Genomic DNA, 24,311 nt, shown 5'->3' with positions numbered 1-24,311 from the left:
TGGAAATACAAAGTGCATGATAGGCATTGACAAGGATCGACCAAAGTGTGGAGCACTGAGACTCAAATGAAAAAAAAAAAAAAAGTGGAATAAGTCTACATGGTTCTCCCCATCAGCCATGCAGACTCACTAATGAATTACATGATTATTCCATGTTTTTGTACATTGAAACAGTCTCCACTTCAGTTGATCTACTTACATGTATTAGTGCACCTTTAAAGGTAAACTCCACCCTTTGATACTCTTTCGCTTGTGTCATTACTTTGGGATGTTCAGTGTATTTCATCTGGTATTTAGTGGTGAAATTTTATTATGTAACATAGATAAATAAAATGTAACATAGATAAATTTTTATCTATGAAATTTTATTATGTAACATAGATAAATTTTATATTTTATCTAGGATATACAGAGTGTCCTCCCTTTCTGTCTCTCACACATACACACCTTGTTTTTATAGTGTTATTCTCCCCTGCCCTACCTTGCTCTGTTTCCCTCCCTACAGACACCCACAAACACACAACACACACACACACACACACACACACACACACACTAACTCTGTCAGTCAGTAACCAAAGCTGCACCCAGGGGGATAGACTTTGATCAATACACACACATAGGCCCACAAACATGTACACAGACAGAGAGGCTGATACACACACACACACACACACACACACACACATACATATATATATATATATATATATATATATATACATACATACATATATAGACAGTAGCAGATACCACCATATTCATACTCATGAACTCTCAAATCTGGCAGAGAAGCACTAGCACACAATAATGAGAGGGGCATGCTTTCAAACAATACACTGCAGCAATTCACTGCAATAACCTTGCCAGTAAATAAGAGAAGACTTATGTAGGCAGACCCATCATAAGCACACAACTGGAGGCAGTGCATTAAAGATAATGACGCAAAATAAATGCTGGATAACATGATTAGACCCTTACATAATTGATGAGCAATATCAAATCGTGTCAAGCAGCTGTGTGTGATTCTCTGCTGGACCCAGGGGGTACATGAAACATCCCAGATGACCTTTGTGTGGTTTGATGCAAGACCATGTTGCAAAGATTTAAAGGCATTTTTATTAGAAAATCACTTTATAAAACTTCTATAACATACACAAACATATACTCTGACACTTAAGTTCAAAACGACAGCATAAAATACTTCTGGCAATTTCTAATAAAAAAAAGAAAAAAAAACAGAACAAAACACGGAAAACACATTGCTCAGTTTTACGTCACAAGTACACAATTCTGCCAAAAGAAGGAGGAATGGCATCTAGTACAGTCATTTGTTAGTAGGTGTGATGCATTCATGAATGCTTGGAGAGGAAATAAGGTCTCAAGGACATTTTTGCAATCAAAGGGTTTTCAGATCTGACTGTGTGCTTCTGTTGGGACTCTCACACTCCCCAGACACTAAGAACAGCTGCATGCAAGCAGATGTTCCCTTATCAAGAATTTGGCCTTTAAACAGAGATAATGACACACAAGCTCATTCAAGAATCTTATAGTTTTTGAGTGCCAAAGCCTAGAGTCAGATAGTAAGACTTCTTTCAGTGCCTGCTTGCAGATTAGACGGTATTATGATATCTTCCACAAGTGATCGAAATGTAAGACCCCTATGTTATTCTTTAGTTCTTTCAGTTGTACACTCGGTATCTGAGACAATCATAGATTCTACAATGGTCATGTAGGCAAGTTAGGTTCTTACAAAGGTGCCTCATTAGGACAGGTAAACAGATCACCCTTCTTATTCACTGTAACTGGTTCCTACATGCTGATATCTTGGTTGCAACAAGTCGTCCAACCCATCGGACTACATAGGTTGTTTGTTCCAACCCTCTATTAAGACGACCCCCAGAAGTGTCTCCAATACGACCCACAAACATCCCACTAGCTAGCTCTCTAGCCACTAAAAATACTTGGTTAAGGTTAGGAAAAGGTTATTGTTAAGGTTAGGGAAAGATTTGTCATAATGGTTAAGGTTAGGCTAACATTAATTACCTAAAAATGAACAGAGCTCTGATGTGGATTTGAACCCGGGTTGACTTAGTGAAAGTGGTGTTAGTTCACCAATCTGCCATCCCACCAAACTCCTTCCATGGATTTTCTTGCTCCCTTAGTTCTACATCACAGTGTCATTATTTACAGGACCACTAGAGGTCACATAATAAGCTGCTGTACGACGCTGGCTGGACAACGGTCTCCTTGGTTAATGTTGTACCTGCCGTTGTCTTGCCTTCCTATACCTAACAAAGTCCATGACAAAAGCATTTGACAAATATTTCACACGAATTGTCCCATGTTCCCATCAAGATAGTAGTCACGTATGTCATTAATAGAGGGCAAACATGAACTGCCAGCATTGGGATGCCAATGCTTCTCATTTGAAAAGTCCCATATTTTTTCCCTTTGCATAAATAGTACTGTCTTAGGGAGTAGACATCCTCAAAGTAAAGCCTCTCACATTTGTTCTTCCACTTTGAAAGCCTTGATGATCATTAAAAGCTTCGATTGGAAATTTGAAATGGAACTTTCCTTCCATTCTCCTCTCACTCACAAGCGAAGTACTTGTGTTCAGCATGTGATGTTGAACACCAGCAAGGCTCTCTTCATTTATTTCACCTCTCGACAAAACCACAGAACTTAATCCTGCTGTGTCGTCTATGTGTCCTTCCAGCAAGCTGCCTGGCTGCTTTTGTTTCCATCTCTCTGTCTGTCCCCTCCTCCTCAGTCAGAATCCCCACCGCAATCCTCATCTGAGCTCCTTTCCTCCTCCTCTGAGGAGCTGGGGTCTTTGGTGCTGGCCTCTGAGATCATGCCATCTGAACTGTCAATCTCTATGGACGTCTGTGATACGTAGAGATGTACGGCCCTCGATGGGTGGCTGGGATACACACACATACACACAGGGGACAAGGAGACGCACACCAGGGAAACGTAGGGACACATGACACATGCACCCGCACACATACGGGATTATGCATGCATGCATGACGCATTCATGAATGATTCATGCGCATGCACGTACACACATCACGTATAGTGAGGACGGGACAAACACAAGCACACGAGCACACAGACACAGCAGCAGGGACAAGGCATTAGAGTCACACAGGGTTAACACAAGTCGTCCGAAGTTGAGAGAGAACCCATTTTGGATCCAAATCTCTAATTACCCATCTGCATCTGAGGGGGTAAAACTGTTTCCTTCCTTTGCCAAGTTTTTCAATGCGAGATTTGGTTTGAAGTCTGACTAACTGTGATCAACCAGGATGACAGCAAAGTTGTCAACTTTTCCATGAGAGGTTTGGTCTTTTAAGTCGGGTGGATAAGCTATCTGAGTAGATTTTGTATGGTAACAAGTTGAGAAGCCTATTACAGAGAGATCTGAAAACCCAACAGAGAAGCAAAGAAGTCCCAGATGCCCAGGAAAAAAGATGTCTTTGACAAAACAGCCCACTGTTTAAAACACACAATAGGCCAACAGGGACACAAGTTGGTAATAAAACCGTCCCATTGTCACTGAAATTTAGAATCAATATGGCAAAAAAGACCATGTGGTGATAAAAGCTGTATGAAATGTCTGTTTCAAACAAGTGAGCTCAGTCTTTCTTTCCTTATTTGACAGCAGCTTGAGTATTTTTGCAGGAATCACAAAATAAGGGGAAAAACACCACAGAATCTGCTCAGAAAAAAAATACATATAACCTCAGTGATCAGAAGTGAATCAAAACAGAAATGTATACAAACATCCTCCTGTGGGCTCAGAAGAACCACAGTTAGATGGATCAGACCACCAGTACCTATACAACCATGGACAATCAGGGCTGATAAGTGCTTCATATGAGGTCCCACAATAAGCTTCAGCTGATTTGGTGAGTTTGCTCAAAGAAATATCAAAATCACAACAGAAACTAGGAAACCATTCGTCCATTATGTTACATGGTTTCTGTTGTGTGTTGAAATAATATATAAAGTATGTGGCTTGTAGTGGGAGTGTATTAGTATGGAAACAAACAGCAGAAATACACCATTGTCCTATCTCTATGTCATTAAAACATTTACTCTAAACAGGAAATGTGTTTGGAAGCCCATTTAGTTAAACAGGAAAAAGATGAACGGATAATACAGTTGTTTCTTTACAGAAATGAAAGGCACATAGTGGCATCATAAACAGTAATATTGGTTGTAGTCTGGCTAAAGTATCTACAGCACTCTACACCAAGGCACATTTACAGATTTTGTTTGATTGCCCATCAGTTGCCCATCAATTGGTCCAGGTTTGGGCTCCAAAGACTGCAGTTGGAGGAGAAGGAGGAAGTGGAAGTGAAGTGTCCGAAAGCAAAGAGCACTTCAGAGCCCCAGGCCCCAAAGGGGAGCACCTCATGCCCAGAAGGAGACAGAGAGAGAGAGGGAAAAACAGAGAGATAGAGAGAGAGGAAGTGTGCATGATTCCACCCCTCTTTTCTGCTCTCTTTCCCCCTTTTTCTCTTTCCATCTTTGTCTTGCTCTTACCACGCGGTAGGGTCTTTTCTTTCTTTGCGCGGAGCCTCCTCGTTGATTTCCTGCCTCTCCCTCCTCCTCCTGCACCTCCGGCAGGACACGATGATGATGAGGATGATGACCACAACGGCAATAGCGCCCCCGATGGCCAATGCCAGAAGCAGAAGCTCAGAGAAAGAGGCTGTTGGTGGAAGTAGAACACATCAATAGACACGTGCTTTCAGTGAACGACAGCAGGGCATTTCCCTGAAATGACCTGAATCCATTGTAACATGTGTTTTTTTGTTTCCTTAATCCTCTTCAATGATTTGGCCAAGCAATGGGGGACTGTATTAAGTACGGCTGCTCCCGCCCATGTGATCATTGAGTCTTCCCAATCTACCCCACATCGTAAGGCGACAAATTCTTCCTAATTTTCTGTTTGATAACATTTGCACGAACATTTAACATGTTCAGAAATTGCAATTTCGGCTTGAGTTTGTCCTTAGCAGAAATATCATGAGGACACCAAAATGAGTGAGGTCCTAAGGGTGACGTTCACAGCAAGGATCTGATGTGGCGGTCAAAATGGGTCAATAATATTCCCAACATGTCGTTTTGGGTTGGGTATCTGTAGTCCTCTATGTACTGCAAATTATCAACAAAAGACATTCTACCATTAATTGTGGTAGCATATTTGTTTTGTTAAAAATTGTTTTGTCAAATATGACATGATTTGTTGAACAGTGCTATTTCTTTAAATGTAAAGCAAAACCTAATGTGGGAAAACAATTTTTAGAAAATGCATAGCTCTGCCTCTGATTGGCTGAGTCATGCTGGAAGCCGGGGAAAAACACCCAGCAGGCACACAGCTGTGACCTCATACCACTTCAACTTTAATGTGCTAACACTGGACATGAGCTGTATTTTATTGTCCTTTTTAAATTACCCTTTTGTGAAGTGTGACAATGTACTTTAAACAAAACCTGAACTTGAACTAACTGGAAATCACCACACATACCAGTGCTTATGTTTCACTTTGTTTAGCTGCTGTTCAAGGACTATACTGAGAGAGTTGGTAGGTGGAAAAACAGCATTTATTTATTTTTGATTAAAAAGAATTTAAAAAATGTCTTGTGTGCTTGCATTTTTTTTTCATTACAATGGTGCTACAGCCATATTATAAAAGCTCCAATTTGTGCCATAACAGTGCCTCTTAACTGTAGCCGCTGCACTTATTACCTAATCGCTTAATGCTCAGGCAATGATTTACTTCATTTGAATAAAACAGATAATGCATTGGTTTTGATCTTTAAAAGCAGACACAGTAGCGTTTCACTCATAATATACTGTGGTGTGTATAAAGGAATACTGCATCCGGAGATCAGTGGATAGAGTCATTCCCAATCCTGACCCTGACCTGTGGTGACAACACGCAGTCGAACCTCTCCAGCGTTGCCGTGGACGTCCGGCGGGTTCTTGACCTGGCAGCTGAAGGTTCCATTGTAGGTGAACTTGACTTCTCGAATGATGATGGAGGCGTCGCGGCCCATGATGTCACCAGCCCACAGTGCACGCTTCCTGAAACGGCCCTCTGTAGGCGGGTAGGGTCGATCGTGGAAGTAGAAGACCTACAGAAGAATGTTATTGGTGGATTTGGTTGGAAAGATTATGGGTTGTGATTGGACACATGGGACAGCCAGAATTAGTGCTGCTTGTGCTGCTGCTGCTGGGTGAAGGACAGCAACCCAGAAAGTATTTAATTCTCAGAGAAACGGACAAAAAGTCAGACCTCTCTCCACCTCCTGCTTCTTTTTCTCTCTGTTCTCCCACACACTCAAAAAACAGCACACACACTGGCTGTCTAAGGATGCTCCCTAGGGAGCTTGATGACTCACCGACTTCACTCAGCTGAGGGGGCGGATGCTCCCTGAAACACTGAGGGTGATTTGACGTTTGATCTGTTGTGCTGCACACACATACACACACACACACAGACTCACTCACCGACTCCTCTCGACCAGGTGCGAGGGGCCTGAAGCTCCAGGAGACAGTGATAGTTTTGGGGTTGATGGTGGCGGAGCTCTGGAAGGTGCACTTGAGACGAACATCCGTCCCGTTGACCGCCTCCACCTCTCCAGACGTGTACACACGCATCCCGCTGACCCGCAGCACACCTGCCACAGACAAACATATGGCACAGGAGCAGAGATTTTATTCAGCAAGCAGACTGCAGTGCGTGCATGGCTCAATCAATACGCATATGAATAAACATCTTGTGCAAGAAACCGACGCAGCGTCAAAAAGCATAACTGCATTCAAAATAGCAATAGCACCAACATGGCAGCATGTGCATCACACAACACAGACTTCTGCATTCTGTAACAGCAGCCACACTGGCGACCTCCTATCTACTGTGTGTGTGTGCAGTGTACTCAGTGACCCTCAAGCCTACGCAGAGCTGCAGTGAGGAAAAGCACAAAAGTACATTGTCACTATAAATGTACTAGATATATAGCACATACTGAAATCCCACAAGACTGGCCTATATTAGCCCAAACTTTCAGAATAGGGGATCTGGGATCAATGACCACACTCCCTTTGACTATGTGCTTCATTATGACCTGAGAGTCCAAACTGATTTCAGATTTCCAGCCAACTCTGCAACACTTGATGAATAATGACCACTTTAGATACACTACTATTGCTGAGACAGAGGTGAAATAGAGTGGCTGCTGTATATTATATGGCTGGACTATATCAATCTCTGTGTGGTAGACCTATTAGGTGGAAAATGAATGGACTGGAGGAGCGGAGAGGGATATTGGCAGTGATTTGGCCCTTCCACATTATGATGGATGGAGCTCCAGAAAATGGAGTTAACACTGCAATGTGCTCAAGACGCACACACACACACACACACACACACACACACACACACACACACACATAGATATATTTATTTATTTATATACACCAACACACACACACAACACGCATATGCACACAATGTCCCAGGAATCTACACGCCTAATCGTGCTGAGTTCCTGCCTGCAGCCAAACAGCATTACATCAGGGACGACGAGTGCCTCTCTCAAGATCACAGAGGCCTGTTTATAGGCAGATTTGGCCTAATGCTCATTCTGATGCAGGTGTTGATGTGGTTAGTATTGCCCTATATTGGGCAGAACATGAGTATGAGTACGTGTGTGCATCTGACAGTGAAGCTGCCTCAGCGTGCACCAGTTCAAATCACCTGGCCTATTTATAGCGAGAGCTCTATACAACCCTAATAATATCAGGAGCCATGTCTAGACTTATTAAATTCAATGCCAAAGCACACAGCAGACCATCCATCTGCAGGGCTAGCGGCTGCAGTGGCCTCAGAGTTGCAACGCAGAGCCTGAATGTGCTAACACCATTAGTACCCTCCACATGAGGACCCTTGAAGAAAAACCCAAACACTTCACGCAAGCTCCTGCAGTCAGATCAGAGGCACTTCAGTCTAACAAGAGAGATGCCTGTCATTCAATCCATAATTTCAGGCCATGTGTCATCCTTGGTTTAAGTCTTATTTTTTATTATTATGTGATTTTGTTTTTGCTTATGTGGTTTTCTGTCTTTGGTGGCCCTATAGCTCAGCTTGCATGATGGTTATAATCAGTGCTAAAAAAAAAAAAAAAAAAAAAAAAAAAAAAAGATGGATATACCTGAACCTGCAGGCAACACCAAGATTAACAAAAAGCAGCCCTTTTTTCCTTAAAATACAAAATATAAATTTTCCCACTTCCCCTTGTAGAGTCCAGATTCTGTATGATATGTCTTTTCACCAGTAAAATGGGGCTGAATGGTTATTGTTTTGTGGCGCACAAACAGTCAAAAATTTGCATGTGAAAACTCAACAGCTCTATTTCATATAATACCAGCAAACTGTATGTATCTGCCCTGAATTTACACTTGTACATTTTTGATGGTTTGAGCTCCACAAAAGAATCCCCATCCAGCCTTATTGTGTTGGGATGTCGGGAGACTGGGGCAATCAAACTGTAGCAGATTGGACATGACACCAGATCACATAGCAGCTACAGATTGATTGCTCGTGTATGTCAGTTTGATGATGCTTTCTATGATTTACATCGTAAAGTTTCATTTCAGCCCTAAAATCCTGGGTGAAATTCCGTTCTGCAAATAAAAAACTGGGTTGACCAAGTTCAGGTGTTTATCCTCTGCCACATCTTTCGTCGTAATAAAAGATCTGAAACTTTCGAATTGCATGATAAAACAACAGCATAAGGCTGCTGGTGCCACTGAAATGTCAAATAAGGCCTGGAATGGCAAATGGAGCCATCGGTATCATAACTCCTGCCCTGTGATCACAGCGAGTAGTAAGGCATGCACTGGCTGGGAAAATAGCAGCAGGGGCTTGGCTCCTCAGGCAGCGTGTTCTGTTCCTTATCAAGCTGGAGAAGGTTTCCTGTGGGCTGGGATGAGAGACTGGGGTGACCAGACGCCCCCGCACCGCATTAGACAGATAGGCTTCTCTCTCATCGCCCCGTTCCTGACAGAGCTACAACAGCCTAATGTGTTTTAAATGAGGCCGATGAAACCTGGGAACAGTGTGTGTGTATGTGTGTGTGTGTGTGTGTGTGTGTGTGTGTGTGTGTGTGTGTGTCTGTGAGCGGGCGAGAAAGCACATGCTGCAAAAAATGTCCACATACAGTCTTAAAATCTTACATTTAAATAAACACAACAGAAGACAAGTAAGAATAAAACATAGCGTTCCAGTACATTCAATAATGTGATGCTTCACTTCAAGAAAATGCAAACAATTTGAGCTTACATGACTAAATGATGAACTGAGATGGATGTTTTTTGCACAGCAGAGCATAATTGCAAAGGTACCAAGCCTGCTGTGCCGTTTTCGCCACTCTAGTACAATTTTAATAGGTTGTGTGTACGGAAACGCTGAAGTTGGGAGGAGTAAACTGCCTGTGTTTAGGATATTCATTAGGCAGATAGCATCAGCACTGGCTGTATCACAGCACCCGTTAATGACTCCCTCCCTGGCACGACAGGAGGTGTGTGTGTATGTGTGTGTGTGTGTGTATGTATGTGCACATATGTGTGTGTGTACGTGTCAAGTCAAACACAAACACCTAGTGCTACCTTATCAAATACCGTTGTGTTTTCCACATCCAAGTTTATGTAGCTTACGTGGCTTTGTTCCCTTTTTTATATGCAGACAGAGAGAGAGAGAGAGAGAGAGAGAGAGAGACAGAGAGACAGAGTGGATCCCTTTAATGGCCAAACCAACACTGATTGGTCTAGGTCAATAATGGCAGTTAAAAAGCTTTACTTTAGACGACAGTATGGTGCTCATGGGAATTGGCTGTGCAATATACGCAGCGGCAAACACAGTGACAAACTGTTTAAAAGCTCATGTCGTGCTGATTCATGGCACTTCATATATCATGTGAACACGCATGACCTTCATCCCGCGACGCCTCGTTTCAAAATTCTCCCTCAAACAGAAACAGCGGAAGCTCACAAGGACTGCCAATTTCATTTAAACAATGAAAAGTAAAATGCTTTCAATGTCGCTGTTGCCTTCCTATGTTAGCCACGCTGACTGGGAATCAGGGCTAATTAGGCCTTTCTTGGGGCAGAAGGAATATTAATAGAATGACAGAATTGGTAGGCCTATGTACAGTGTTTCCAATTACTGTACTAATTTGTCCCAAAGGCTGTATGTAGTGTACATGATTGCTACTTAGGCAGCCGTTAGCAGGCACTAATTGGTGAGGAGGATGCATGCCATTACGCGAATAACGGCATTAATGGCTGTGGCGTGGGATTTTGGGCCGTGCTCGTTTAGACTACAAGGGCAGAGGGATCGAGATAAATATGAAGGAACACAAGAGAGCGGAGGAAGTTAACTGAGCAAGAGCAGGATGAGTTAAGTAGGTGAGTGAGCGACTGAGTGAATAGTGTGGATAGAGAGACAGATAGGGTAACAGAAAGAGGGAAAATGTATTCTTCTACATAATGACCGGCCTCTTTGCAATCTGGGAGGAAGAGATAAGATAATGGTGTTTGTTTGCTTGTTTGTCCATCCATCAGTCGGTCCATTCATCTACATCAGTCTGTCCCTCTGTCCAGTCCAAGCCATTGCTGTGTTTATGTCTGAATATCCTGCCTGGCCACTGCCACAGTGACCACACCCAACATCCAGAAAAAAAGAAAGACAGAGAGAGAGCTTTCACAGCGCGTAAGACAGAGCTCAGAGGGCAGGGCTAGGGTTAAAATATAAATATATCAAATACACCCTATATACAAAATGTAGCATTTAAACAGGCTCCAAGGTGAATCTTGTCACCTTTAAGTGATTAAAAAAAAACATCCAGTAGATCATTTTCACTGCTAGGCATCTGGCCATCTAATCTAGCCATCTAACCAGAAAACAACTGACACCCGGGACACCACATGAATGCAGTTAACTACAGTTCACTTCCTGTTGGAGGAGTAAGTGTTACTCATTTGTAAGCATTATGTGTTTTACTTTCATGCTAGGAATCATGTTGGAAGACTTTGTTGTACTTTTTGAAATTATTTATTTGTTATTTAAGATTTAAACGCTTCACATGTGTACAAAAATAGCACCTGGCCATGTTTTTGGTCAGATATTACTTTTTTATGCAAAAGTCTGTGAAGGGGTCACAATAGCAGCTGAGTTTAGTTTATATGTTTATGTGAGTGGGACCACAAACAACATGGCTGCACCAGATTTAGCTATATCGGTGCCTGATTTTCATCCGCGCTCCCAGGTAATGAAGAGTCAGAGCAAAAGGGGAAAAAAATAATTACAATTAATCTACAAGAATAGCCCTATCTCGGTTGTCACTCAAGGGTTGTTTAACAATCCGTGTTTCCCTCTGACAAGAGAAATGCGACAAAAAATGTATTGATGTGGGAACTGTGAAGGAAATGTATTAACTTTCTATACTGGTAGTTAAAAAGACTAAATTAGAAACTTTGTGCAAAATGTGCTGGCACTTTGACAGCTGCTTGAAACTGAAGCAAATAAAAGGACAATTAAAGTCTTTCTCACATGAGATTTAATCTCAGGCCGCTACCGCATCTCACCTACCACACACTCCAAGAAAAGAAAGCGTGTGTGTGTGTGTGTGTGTGTGTGTGTGTGTGAGTGTGTGTGTGTGTGTGTGTGTGTGTGTGTGTGTGTGTGTGTGTGTGTGTGAGATCCAGCTGCCTCTATTCATGAACATATATAGCATCAGGAATAGTGGGAATAGATCATAAAATTTTATTTTTCTATTGTTGTGTAGTCTGTGCATGTGTGTGTGTGTGTGTGTGTGTGTGCGCGCGCGGACACTGGGAGACCTAGGCGCCTTGCACTTGGCACAAGCCCAAATGATCTTCACAGGTACTATACAGTACACTAACACACCAAAGTACACACATTCATGCGCACATACGTTTTCTCTCCATCAGAGTTAGTTGGCGTTCGTCCATATCTGTCAAAACTTACAATTCATTACAATCAAATGAACTTGCTGAACCTTTAATCCACTCCACTCTGCCTGTCAGCACCCTGTGGTACGACCTGTGCTGGTCCACTGGCTCTCTGGTGCCAAAAGAGGCAACTACTTTCATCCACAGTAAAATAACCGAGCCAAGCCCACTAGAGGGGGATTTTGTTTACTTGGCTTGGCATTCGTCCCTACATTGTATGCGATCCATTTAGATGAGCAGAAAAATGTTAAAATAGCAAATGGCATCCCTATATTATTTCAACACAAAGTGCATATGGACTCATGTAACACCTGCCTTGGATGCCTGACAGTATCTGGAGCACATGCATCTTTAAAACATTTTCATATTTAAAGCAAGGCTGGCTCCTGCCATTGTTGTTCTCCCCAATGAGTCCCACAGGAGTGTTTTCAATCAAACGTATTGATATGTAGCATCTGGTGGTGTATCATGTTCTCCTGGCAATGTAAGTTCCCATATGGCCAGCCGAGGGGATGTTTTGTTTACTCTACACACAGCATGTGTTTTTCTAATTTGCTAAGAGGATGTAAATCTTCTTGGAGTTTAAGAGACGGGAAGAAACGCAGCGGGACAAATCGACCAATCGGCATGGACTCTGCAGCTCAGGAAATCGGTTTCATTACATTATTTCCTAGATGGTGTGTTTGTGCCTTTCCTCCCTTCATTATGGCACAGAAACAAAGGGACCACCAAAGGAAACTTGAGCCTCTGCTGCACCGGTTTAGGAGGAAACACTTAGGCCAGGACTCCAGTGCACAAAGAGCTCAGTGGACAAAAAGAGGCTCTTCTGTCCTTTGTGAGGAAAAGAGTTCACAAAACCCAGGTTAGATTTTTCTTTTCTGTACAAGGCCTCTCTTTCATGGAGGGATGGCTGGGAATAGCTGGTTCAGGTAACACTGTGTTGCCAGAGCAGGTATACACAGAGTTGAGAGAGAGGGGAGCAGCACAGAAAAGAGGGGAAGAGGGCAAGTGTTGACTAGTGTAATGGGACAGACCCCCCCGCCCCCCACCCCCCGCTGAGATGTGTACCATAGGGCACTGCGTATTTTTCTCAGTAACACTACAGGCTTCCATACAAGCACAAGGACATGCAATCATGCAAATGCAACCAATTGTGAAGCTTTAATTAATGCAAACACATGCACAGACATTGGCTGGAACACAACAAAAGCACTTCTCTCTCTCCCCTCTCCTTCTCTTCAGGTCATTTTATTGATTTGTTCCTTAAATGCCTCCATCTTTGATGCTAATCGCTCACGAAAGTCGTCTTCCTTTGATTTCCTGTTGATGGAGTTTCTGTAGGTGGAGCTTCTTTTTCTGTCTTTGGTGGCTATCACTGCTTACGTTAACTACCCTGTTCTTCTTGTTATAGCAAACAACGCATCACTTCCTGTGGGCGATGTGAGGATTCTTCACAGGAAAGAGCCACTAGACCACACTCCGACTGTTTGTAACAGCAAACGTAAAAGCTTTCATGAACAGGCTATAGGTTGAATCGCCGCTATCGTGCGATCAATCACCAACAGAGAGCAGCCAAAACAAACGTTTGTCCATATGAGAATGTCACCGATTATTACTTTAATACTGCGTGTACAACTTTTTATTATCTCTTCTCTCAGTGGAACAGACCTTTTGAGTGTGTAGTCTACATGAAAGCCTATGGAACTATAGGAGACCATTAAAATAAGGTGGTCTGAATTAACTTGAAAGGTCAAACACTCGACTCAGCGCGCTCAAACCCGTCTCTCTCTCTCTCTCTCTCTCTCTCTCTCTCTCTCTCTCTCCCTTTCTCTCTCTGCCTTACCCTCCACTCCCCCACCACCCCACCACAGCCAATTGTAATTCATCAGGCAGTGGACTCCAGAGGAACTGTGCTGTGGGTGAGAGAGGATAAGAGTTTAATCCATCAAACCTCCTTCACTCCCACCTCACAGCTGACTCAACAACTTCTCTCCTGGATTACAAACTCCTGAGGTGGCTGGGTGGGTGGCGGCAAAGGTAGGGTGTGGGGGTTGGGGGCGCTCTCTGTTGGACTAATGGTGCAACGTTCAATAGATCCCATTTGTACACATCACTTTCTATGAAGTGACGCTGTTTTGTTTCCTCTTGAGTTATGACTCAGAGTGAATGCAGTCCCCTCTGATTTCCCACAGCACCTACTGAGCAGGTGAATACGCCTCTCGGTGACTGAACATATGTAAATCAAAAGCCACATAGCTGCAGAGCTACAAACACTCGCCCTCTTTCCTCGCCCTAACCCCACCCCTTCCCTCTCAACCGGCTCCTTCCCATTCACTGGCAAAGTACCTGATAATTACTCTACAATAATTAGCATAAGCAGTGAGCGTAATAAGATAACTAGATGTCTCCTGTTACCCTTTAAATTAACAGGGGGCCACTTTTCTCAGCTGGTTTTTGAAATAATTGCTGCTCATCTAATGGGGGGACATCACCCAAACATATCATCCCATACATAACACACACTCTGCCAGCCTGAGAAATTTCCTCCTGTTGTGACTTGAATGCCTTTTCTTGGAATTCATTAGGGCTATTGGCAACTATTAACGAACTTCCTCTAGGCTCTTTCTTCCTATCAGATGACTCAGAGAGGATCGCTGATATTTTCTGGAGAATGTCAGTGTATTTCCTTCATTTGAACCCAGTGGAGGTGTTGCTTTTACTGGAAGGTCTTGCTGTTTACCTTATCTGTAAACAGTTTTTTGGGAACTGCACACACACACACACACACACACACACACACACACACTTTCTATTCAGTGAAAAATGAATTCCAAATCCGTGTTTACACTTGGCGCCAAGCACATTCTTATAATTTAAACACTACCCAGGGAGTGCCTTGCCTTCACATTCAAATAATACACAGCTGCGTCTCAAGCCCTCGCTGGTACGGATCGCGGTGTTTTTGAATGCAAGTGTGTCATTGTCGGCTCTAAACACCCCCAGGCAATCGCATCAAGCCTACACAAAGGCCAGACGTCCTCCGAGGTGTGTCAACAGAGTTTGGCGCGTCAAAAAACGCAGCTCTGCTTTGTTACATTGACCTATTATTGGGGAGAGATTAGTGAGGTGGTGTCAAGAGAGATAGCTGCTAGATCCTACTAAACCGGATACATTAAGCCACTGTTCCTCTGTCAACCTGACTGAGCTAAACTGAAGGCTAAACAGCCAGTGTAAGCTTCGGAATGCTGGAGTCAACAATAGTGTGTGTGTGTGTGTGTGTGTGTGTGTGTGTGTGTGTCTGTTGGAAGTGGAGATAAAGGTGAGAGATGGTAAACCTGTAAGTCAGGACAAGTTGCCACACGTCACCCTGAGAGCACAAGAAGCCTCTGGCTGGCGTGAGCGGGGGGGTGGGGGGCAAAAAAATGGTACAGAGGAAGAAGCAAAGCCAAGCACAACAGGAAAAACAGATTTATCATCACGCAACACAGCAGGACATCACATTATACAGAGAAATCTACATGAGGAATATCGCTTCGAGCTTCCTGTTTGTGTTGGGCCACAGCAGAGGAAATATAAGACTTCTAGTAGAATATGAAAAGTAATCTGTTGCTTGTTTCAAGCAAATGCGTCTGGATTGTTTTTACCTTGTTTTGACTCCTGGAAGTCAAACTGCATCAATTGGGTGAAATCCCTAATGACTGTCATATGAATATTTTGAAATACAAAAGTACTGCTCCCAAAAGTATCTTTGTAATCGTATCTATTTTTTTTTTTTTTAACTACTGCCAAATAGCCAACAAATCACAAAATGCACAAAGGCATGGTGCATTTGTCTTTGAGAGTGATGAAAGGAGGATTTTTACCCCTTGCAGTGCTGCTTTGTTGCGACTGTTTGGAGCAAAGGGAGGAGAGGGAAATTATTCTGTTTGGTCTGTATCTCCTTGAAAATAGGTTCTCGCAGCAAGTGTAAAAAAAATGTGTGTTTACTGTCTTTGATCAGTGGAATATACGTCAAAACAGAGGCGGGCTGGTGGGTAAATGTGTCAGCTGTGATAAATACAGTACACAGTGCTGATTTCATGTCATGAATCAAATCTACCTGGATGTAGGAGGGGTGGGCGAGAGAGAAATAAATAAATGAGTAATATACAAACATGCAAACAGTACTATAAATTTGCTTTTTTTTTCTCATTTTGGTGCACAAGTGCCATGAAAATGGGACGAAACAATTCTCTCATGTCTTCATGTTGTGTCTTTGTGCAGACACAGTAAAAGCCAAAGCCAAAGAGTGATTACAGGATAATCAGAGCCAGGAGCTGCTGAGCCGCTCGATGCCAGCTGAGCTGCAATCACAACATGCCTGTTTTCATTCACATGCTGCTACTTGATCATCTATCCTGCATGTATCTCATCCCCACCGTGCACTGGTGTTACCTCTCCTACTCAGTGTGTGAATGTGCTGCCTCTGCTCTGCAGCCACATGCTGCTGGTAAACATAAGCAGACTTGCCTGCTGCCGAGTGAATCCTGCACTGACTATGCATTGGCAAAAATGGACATGCTCAATCAGTATAATCCACTTAGTTCAGTTGAACACAGATTAATTCAAGGTTAAACAGTCTGGCGTCTGCTGAATGAATGGCCATTGATAGCACTTGATACACCGATTCATGTGATTAAATCCTTTGCCATTTGGCCATTTGGATGCGAGAAGTCATTAAAGTGCCGGTTATAATGGTCCACAGTGGACCCTTGTGCAGATTTTACAAGTTGTTATGACTCAGCTGACATATCCTGGACACCCTCTTGTACGGGAAGCAGGCGGACCTATCTGCGACCACTGGGCCAAGTCACAGAGTCTCTGTGAACGTAAGCACGGATACACACATTAAAAGGCAGGAAAGGAATGGGGTTGCATAAAACCACAAGACAATGCGGCCGGGATTTGATACGGACAAGTACTGTAAAGTCATTATGTTGTCGGAATTGCCCCCTATTCTATGGCTGGTTTAATGCTTTCACAGGAATCCTTGAGCTGCCCGGCCACCGTGCCAAGTTCCCCACTTCCCAATGACGCACGACGGGCACTGGGACTTGCGAGTCGGGCGTCCCCGAGGAGCTTTCACTACAAGGCACAGTCAATCATGTTTTTATCTTGTACATTTTGACCTCAGACTGTTGGGAGGCTGTCGTGCGAGGATCGTGCGAGTGTTTTTCTTCCTCTCAGACTACTCCAGGGGTGTGAAAAAATTGTATTGGGTTGTTTGGGTGCCAAGCTACTCAAACTCAAACTCAAAAAAAGGGAAAAAAAAAAATACAGGTAATTATAGGTAGGCTAACACAGGTAATTTTGCACATATACACATGCAGTTATATATGTTATTATATATTATGTAGCATGTATATATATTATACGTAAATGTATGTAACTGTAACAAAAAAACTATATATTCTCGCATTCTACTTCAAAATGTCCCTAAATGTATTTCTGTATAATAGCCTATGTCCTGGGATAAGCACAAGTAGGCTATATCAGTTTAAACAATTTATTATGAGATGAGCACAAAAGTCAAACTGTAGCTTACCTTTGGATAAGATCAGTTTAGATGTATTTTATCAGATTTATTTCTGTACTGTATGTGTGAACACACGTAACGTATATTTGCCATACATAATTATCAAAGATGAGCTCCAACTTTCTGGTTTTCGTATACCTATGAACTATTGCCCATATGGAATCAAAACAAACTCCGGTCATCCACACAGACTGAACCGCGGTCTCACCTGAAGCTGCGAGTCCGGACAGGACGGCGAGGAAATAGAGCCGTTTTACGCACATTGGATGGATGGCAGGTTGTCCGATGTCCCAGAAACCAGGGGTCCCCCAACCCAGCGACACTCCTCAGCCGACACTCGACAAGGTGGAAACCGGCCCCAAAAAGTCTGCCGAAACCCCTCGACAGGCGAGAGAACACGAAGTTATGGCGAGTCCTCTCCTCCACCCACTTTACCCAAAGACGCGTCCCGACTCGCCGCTGCCCTCATACATTTCATCTCGGCGCCCTCCCACCACTTCCACTGTAACTTTCGGGAGGAGTAACAAAGTCACCCACTCTCCCTGCTGCCTTTTCATCTACTTTACATGCGTTTGAGTCAGCGCAGGCAAATTCCCAGTGGTCATCCAACCTGTTCTGCTGCTGCGTAAAACCCTTGTGGAGTTCCGACCATACCTCAGCTGTTGTGCAATCTCAGCCGCTCGCTCACATTATGTACTCAGGGCGAATATAGGGCTGCAGTTCAACATTTAAAATGTATTTAGATACGAATTTAGATTTGATATGATATATATATATTTATGAGATGTAAGACGATATACAGTGTACCATGTGGGCTGATACCACCATAGGCCCTGTGATATATCATTAATGATTTATTGTCACTATATATAGAGGATATTGTATTGAATGATATATGCGATTATTGTACCTCACAGGAGCTTTTCAGTACATTATACTGCATTTCTCATAGCAGCAGCATGGCAGTTAATGTTTGTGCACATAAACAGCTTTCAACAAGTCAGACACATGGCTTGAGTCAGAAATCTGGACCATTCTAGACCGCAGGAATAACTCAGTGAATTGTTCATTTTAATGGAAGCCTCTTATAATGCAGGAGATATTTACTGAATCGATATCCTAATGAACCTGGCTGTTTACCGGTTTGAACCACTTGGGGGCAGAGACGCACTTTGATGTGCTTGAAGTGCCTGTCCATATAGATCTAAAAAAAAAAAAAAAAAAAAAAGATCTGAAAAAGTGATCATATTCAGTTATCCATGGATTTTTAATGGCTGCAATGCTATTATACCTCACCAAATAATGTGAAGTGGTGAATCCCTAAATTGGATTTGAATGTGAACTAAAGTGCGACATGAAAAAGCACTACACCAAAAACTCAAAGTGCAATCTAAATAAATGAACTCATCCTCTGTTATTAACTATTTGTACATAGATATTTTTATTTTCAAACCACAACTTACTTATTATATTCATAACTCACAAGCATGAGTTCATGAGTGGCGTCTTGAAATTATAACCAGAAATAGTATCTTACCTAGCATTCCCTCAACTTACCATACAGCATTTTAATAAGAGACCATGACCTCCCAGCATGCCTAGTTTGAATAAAGTGACTGCATAGAGACTTGTTATGCAGACTGTGCCAGTAAGTGTGAAAGAACAACTGGTGCTCAATTTGTATGTCTCTTGTTGCCTTTTTTTTTTTTTTTTTTTTTTTTTTTGTATTGTTCTGTTATGTTAACTTGTTTATTTCTCTCTCTCTTTCTCTCTTATTTCTACTTAAGTTGAGACGAGATTCATTGTATCAGTCTTTGGGTTCTTGAATTCTCCTGGCACATCTTTTATTTTTATTATCTGGATTTTATGCCATCTTATTTGCAGTATGTGCCAATAAGTTAAACAAAAACACATTGCCCCAGTTATTCAGTATTATTTAAATCAGCTTGCAGTCTAATGGTTGCCTCAGTAAAGCACAAAACTGAGGTATTTATAAAAGCAAAAAGTGCGAGCATTGATGTTATAATTCAAAAATGAAGAAAAAAAAATACCATCAGTATACTCCACATACCAGATGCACATTCATTCGGCAGTCATTTTGAGGTTCAACGGTGAATATGTCTTGAAAAAAAAAAAGAAAAAGAAAAAACATTTCCTGTGGGGAGTGAGTGTATTTGCATGTGTCTGTCTGAGAGGTAGAGAGAACAGAGAGATGCTGGGTTTATTTAGCTGAGCCTTTCTGTCTGATTTATTGAGTGAATTCGGACAACTTGTTGTTTTTCATATAGCCTGTGCTCTGAGCAGTCTACGCGGACAGGAGATCAAGACAAACAATTAAAAAGGACAACCTGGAGAAAATGAAGATTACTGGTGTCTGGGCCCTGCTTGCCGCCCTCCTGCTGCTCATCACCACCGTGAAGGGTGAAAGCGGTAAATCCTGAAATGTTTTGCAGATGATTTTAGTTTACATGGCAAATCTTGTGTCATAAAGTTGTGTATATGCTAGTCCGGGATCAAACCACATATGAAATATACAACATGTCCTTCCTAAAGACACTTTAACAACTTCCTTGACTTCAGATATGCAGCATTCACTGTGACCTGTACACTTTACTGAGACGTGAACTCTCTGCTATGTTTCACTCCACATTTACCTTGTACATTTAGTTTTACTCTGCCATGTTTTCGACTTTGAAGTTTTCAATTGACTTGGTGTTTTGTGCAATGAGTCTTGCAGTGTGGCTTGAAACATATGCATGTGCAGTTTAATATACACATGTATTTACCATAGTTAATGAGAATAAACAAATAAGGAAATATGTGTGCACTGAATGTTTGCTGTTGGAACAGAATAATCGTAGGACTGTAGTTCCTTTTTTTTTTTTTTTTTTGCTATTTTGTTGTGGACGGTTTTCATTTTATTTTCAAAGATTACTATTTATATGTACTAAAACGTTACCTCGATATAATACATAGCAAGAGAAGGAAATTTAAAAAGAATTAGAAGTAGGTAAGAGTTGAGCCTCCCAGAGCCACTTCAGCTCACAGATTGTCTTATTTCCACTGATAAACAGTGGGAAAGGAGGAAACTAATGGTCATGTGCCTCTGGGAAACCAGGAACCAAAGCAAAAAGTGCAGGGAAGCAACTGAAATGGTGTTCTTGTGTTTTGGATTCAGGAGTGTCATTCTGGAGGAAAAACTTCACAATGACCTGTCCAGAGAAGGCGGACTGGTACAAGGACAAAGAAAAACTCAGTAACACCACAGAATCTTTGGCGTTACAATACAATGATGCCAGTAAAGGTGTTTACCACTGTGAATACAATGAAGGGGATACTAAAAAATATTATTTCTACGTGAGAGGACAGGGTGAGTAGAGAACCTTTTGACTTCCTATGATGTGCCACTGGCATCAGCTGCAGTTACTGGGTTGCTGCACTTTTTGACTGTTGCCCTTCGTTCCTCAGTGTGCGAAAACTGTTTTGAGCTGGACGGGTTCGTTATTATGGGGGCCATCATTGGAGATGTGGTGATCACAGGATGTGTGAGTCTGCTGATCTACAAATGGGCCAAGAACAAAAACTCTAATGCTAAGCCCACCACTCCAGGTAAGAACACAAATGCCCCCTTTCCACCAGAAAAAACCTGGTGCTAGTTCGGAGCTGGTGCTAGAGCCGGTGCTTAACTGGTGCCAACGAAGAACCGGTTTGCTTTTCCACCGGTCAAGAGCCAAGTGGAGCTAAGTCAGAGCCACGTCATGACGTCATCGGAAAACGTGATGACATGGGTGCGCGAGACGCTCGCTCAGAATCACAATAACCATCGTGAATGAATGAATGAATGATACTTTATTAATCCGTTGCAGGAAATGACATTGTCACGGCAGCTTCATCACTTCAACACACATAAAACTGCACACTCATACAATCCAGCGGCTGCAGCGTCTCTGTCTCTGTCCGCCCGTCCTGTCCTGAAGCCGGTGAAACTGATCAGGGAGTCGGGGATGATGTTCGCGAGCCGCGTCTCAGTCAAGCATATAATGCTGCTTTCCCCATACAGTTTCTGGCCCTGGGTGGAGCAGGATCTGGATTTATTAGCGATGCAAATACTGCTTGTGTCTTTACAAGCCTACATTTCAATACAGAGGCGAAAAACACAATTATTGCCGGCTACCTGTCGGATTCGTGATCGGAACGAATGGCAGCGATGTTTAGTTATAAAACGGGTGCTTCTCATCCTTAAATGTAATTTGCTGAGCCGCGTTCCATGTCGTTGTAAAATCAGTATAATCCACGGCTTCTTGGGGATTATTGTTTATGTTTATAGCGTTCGCAGTTCCTGTTTTGTTTTGTAACCCCGCCCACCAATGACGCGGTGGGCCGCGTCATCGGTTCTTTCTCTGGCTCCTGTTTAGCCCCTGCTCGGAGTCGGTGCTTGCCTAGCACCAGTTTGGAACCAGTTTGGCACCAGTTTGGCCCCAGCTCGGGCGGTGGAAAACCAAAAAACTGGTGCTAAGTCAGGCACCGGCTCCGAACCAGCCCTGGTGGAAAAGGGGTAAAAGAGAATCACAGCCTCTTTAATGTTCTCGCTGCAAAACATTATATATGCACTATGCCAGAAAAGGGAAGCGTTGCCTGATGTTCAGTGCCCAACATTTGGAGAACAAAGATAGCTTCACTTGATGTTGAACACCAAAAATCAGCCATTTTGTGATGGTTTTGGAATGGGCACTGTCATTCCGCACAGTCAAATTTTCCCTAAATTATTAAGTGTTGATTTTTCGGTGACAGATACTTGGAGATGACAAGTGTTGATTGGAGAGCCGTTTGTCCAGTAATAGAGTTTGTGTGCTAAGAGTTGCTGCTCAAAACAAGCAAATGTGTCAAATTAACTCTGAGACACTGGCATAATTTGAGTTCATTACAATTTTAAGCTTGCACCGACCATTTTGCTGTATTTGAGCACATGTCCCGTGTAAATATCCTGTCTCTGATAGCACAAGAGGTCAACTTCATCCCATTCCCTTTGTATGTGATTTCATGAACGGAATAAAATTTTGTTTTTATTTCTGTGTTATTATTTACAGCTGCATATCGTGCACCAGGCCGCAGCGGTCCACCTGTCCCCTCTCCTGACTACGAGGTAGGTGCTTAGGACCTGATCAGTCTGATTAAAGTTCCTATTAATTCTTTTCTAGATTTTGTATTTACATTTATCACATTTAAGGGATCGACACGGCAGTAAAATAAGATTCAGTCCCCTATCATCAAAAATCAGAAAAAACAAAACAAATACTGCAAAAATGCTGGCGCACTTACAATGTTCCTTTGAGTACAGAGTGATCATAGAAGAGTGCGTACCAGAAGTAGAATTACATTTAAAGACAGAGGCGGAAGGATTTGTATTTTTTTAGTTAAAGGTGCACTATGCAACACTGGACCCTTTAGACTCTGACAAAAATGTGGAATAAGCACTCATTTCTCAGTTGCCTGTAAATGGTCTTCACTTAAATTGGCCTGCCGCAACTTTGCATAGTGCACCTTTAATTCCAAAACTCAGGATTTTAAAGCAATTCATTGAATAACAGATTTAGGTAAATAAACTGACTGTTATAATCTGACTTATTGATCAGAGTTTGTGATCCATCCGAATCAAACGATCATTCTGAAGCAAAACCTGTCATAAACTTGTGAGTTTATGATGGAGGTGACACCATTTAACCCACTTGCTCTGTGTGTGTTTTCACAGCCGCTGAGTGCTCGCACTCGCTCTGCGGACACGTACTCTACTGTCAACAGGATGGGATAGACTCAAGCCACGTGACGGTGCCAAGCCTGCACAAGGGCAAACATTTGCAAAAAAAAAAATTAAAGAAAGATAGTAAATAAAACATACATGCATATGCGCTGTCATTCATACAGCAACTTGCACGCAAACACTTTCTTTTAATCTTTGAGTCAGAAATTCAGAATGGAAGAACACTTTTGTAAATTTGCTAAGAAAGGCGCTGCACAAATGATTATCATCAGTCATAATTAAATAGCAAAAACAGTGAGGATTATATTATTAAATCTGTTTTGCCACTATTATGGAAATAGTTTGTTGTACATATCGGTTTTCTGTCATGACTTGTTGCACTGTAAAAAAAAAAAAAAAAAAAAAAAAAAAAAAAAAAAAAGAACAAAAAAAAGTGTTTTTTTTTTACATTTTAATTGAAAACAAAATGTTACAGCATATAAGAGCAACGCATATTGTTTTTTATACTGACTTTGTTTTACTGACTATTTTAGTTTCTTTTTTCTTTTTCCTCTTTTCATCTTGTAGGCTGTGTTAATGTGCTACCTAATGGACGCCACATCCGCTATGGCTAATAAATAAACCAATTATAGAATCAAACCGAGACTTGTCTTCGGGTCTTTGCTCGCTGTCGGAAACATTGCACAGATGCTTGTACAGATACAGAGAGACACGAAACTTCAAGCAGCCCCAAAGCCACAGCTCATATCCGCAACACACACACTCAGATGCTCTCTCCTCATTATCTTCATTATGTCTCTGTCAATCGTGTCTCTCATGTGTGAGTGACATTTTTCACCGTTGCTCGGAATCGTACTGCCATCTCTTTGGAAACTTTTGACACATCTGAGGCATTTCTCAAATTTCTATGTATATACCATG

At 42.3% G+C, this 24,311-nt stretch overlaps 2 protein-coding genes across 3 annotated transcripts; one reads left to right on the top strand and one right to left on the bottom strand.

The window, feature by feature from the left end:
• Positions 1–1,105: 1,105 nt before the first annotated feature.
• On the bottom strand, positions 1,106–18,061 carry LOC115370149 (myelin protein zero-like protein 2). Its single transcript, XM_030067033.1, has 5 exons — positions 17,841–18,061; positions 6,535–6,704; positions 5,948–6,158; positions 4,561–4,729; positions 1,106–2,929 (listed from the first exon to the last, which is right to left on the bottom strand). Exons 1-5 carry the CDS (start codon positions 17,893–17,895, stop codon positions 2,773–2,775), a joined length of 762 nt encoding a protein of 253 aa, XP_029922893.1. The 5' UTR covers positions 17,896–18,061; the 3' UTR covers positions 1,106–2,772.
• Positions 18,062–19,822: 1,761 nt separating this feature from the next.
• On the top strand, positions 19,823–23,500 carry LOC115370275 (T-cell surface glycoprotein CD3 epsilon chain-like). Of its 2 annotated transcripts, none has more exons than XM_030067225.1 (5): positions 19,823–20,062; positions 20,811–21,002; positions 21,101–21,241; positions 22,720–22,775; positions 23,382–23,500. In XM_030067225.1, exons 1-5 carry the CDS (start codon positions 19,990–19,992, stop codon positions 23,439–23,441), a joined length of 522 nt encoding a protein of 173 aa, XP_029923085.1. In that variant the 5' UTR covers positions 19,823–19,989; the 3' UTR covers positions 23,442–23,500. The 2 variants fall into 2 exon arrangements, with proteins under 2 accessions (XP_029923085.1, XP_029923084.1); XM_030067224.1 differs by having other exon boundaries at positions 20,805–21,002.
• Positions 23,501–24,311: the final 811 nt, after the last annotated feature.

This window comes from Myripristis murdjan, chromosome 13 (genome assembly GCF_902150065.1).
Source record: "Myripristis murdjan chromosome 13, fMyrMur1.1, whole genome shotgun sequence".
NCBI classification, from domain to species: Eukaryota; Metazoa; Chordata; class Actinopteri; order Holocentriformes; family Holocentridae; genus Myripristis; species Myripristis murdjan.
The sequence above is the reverse complement of the archived record's forward strand: the minus strand, read 5'-3'. Positions and strand labels throughout refer to the sequence as shown.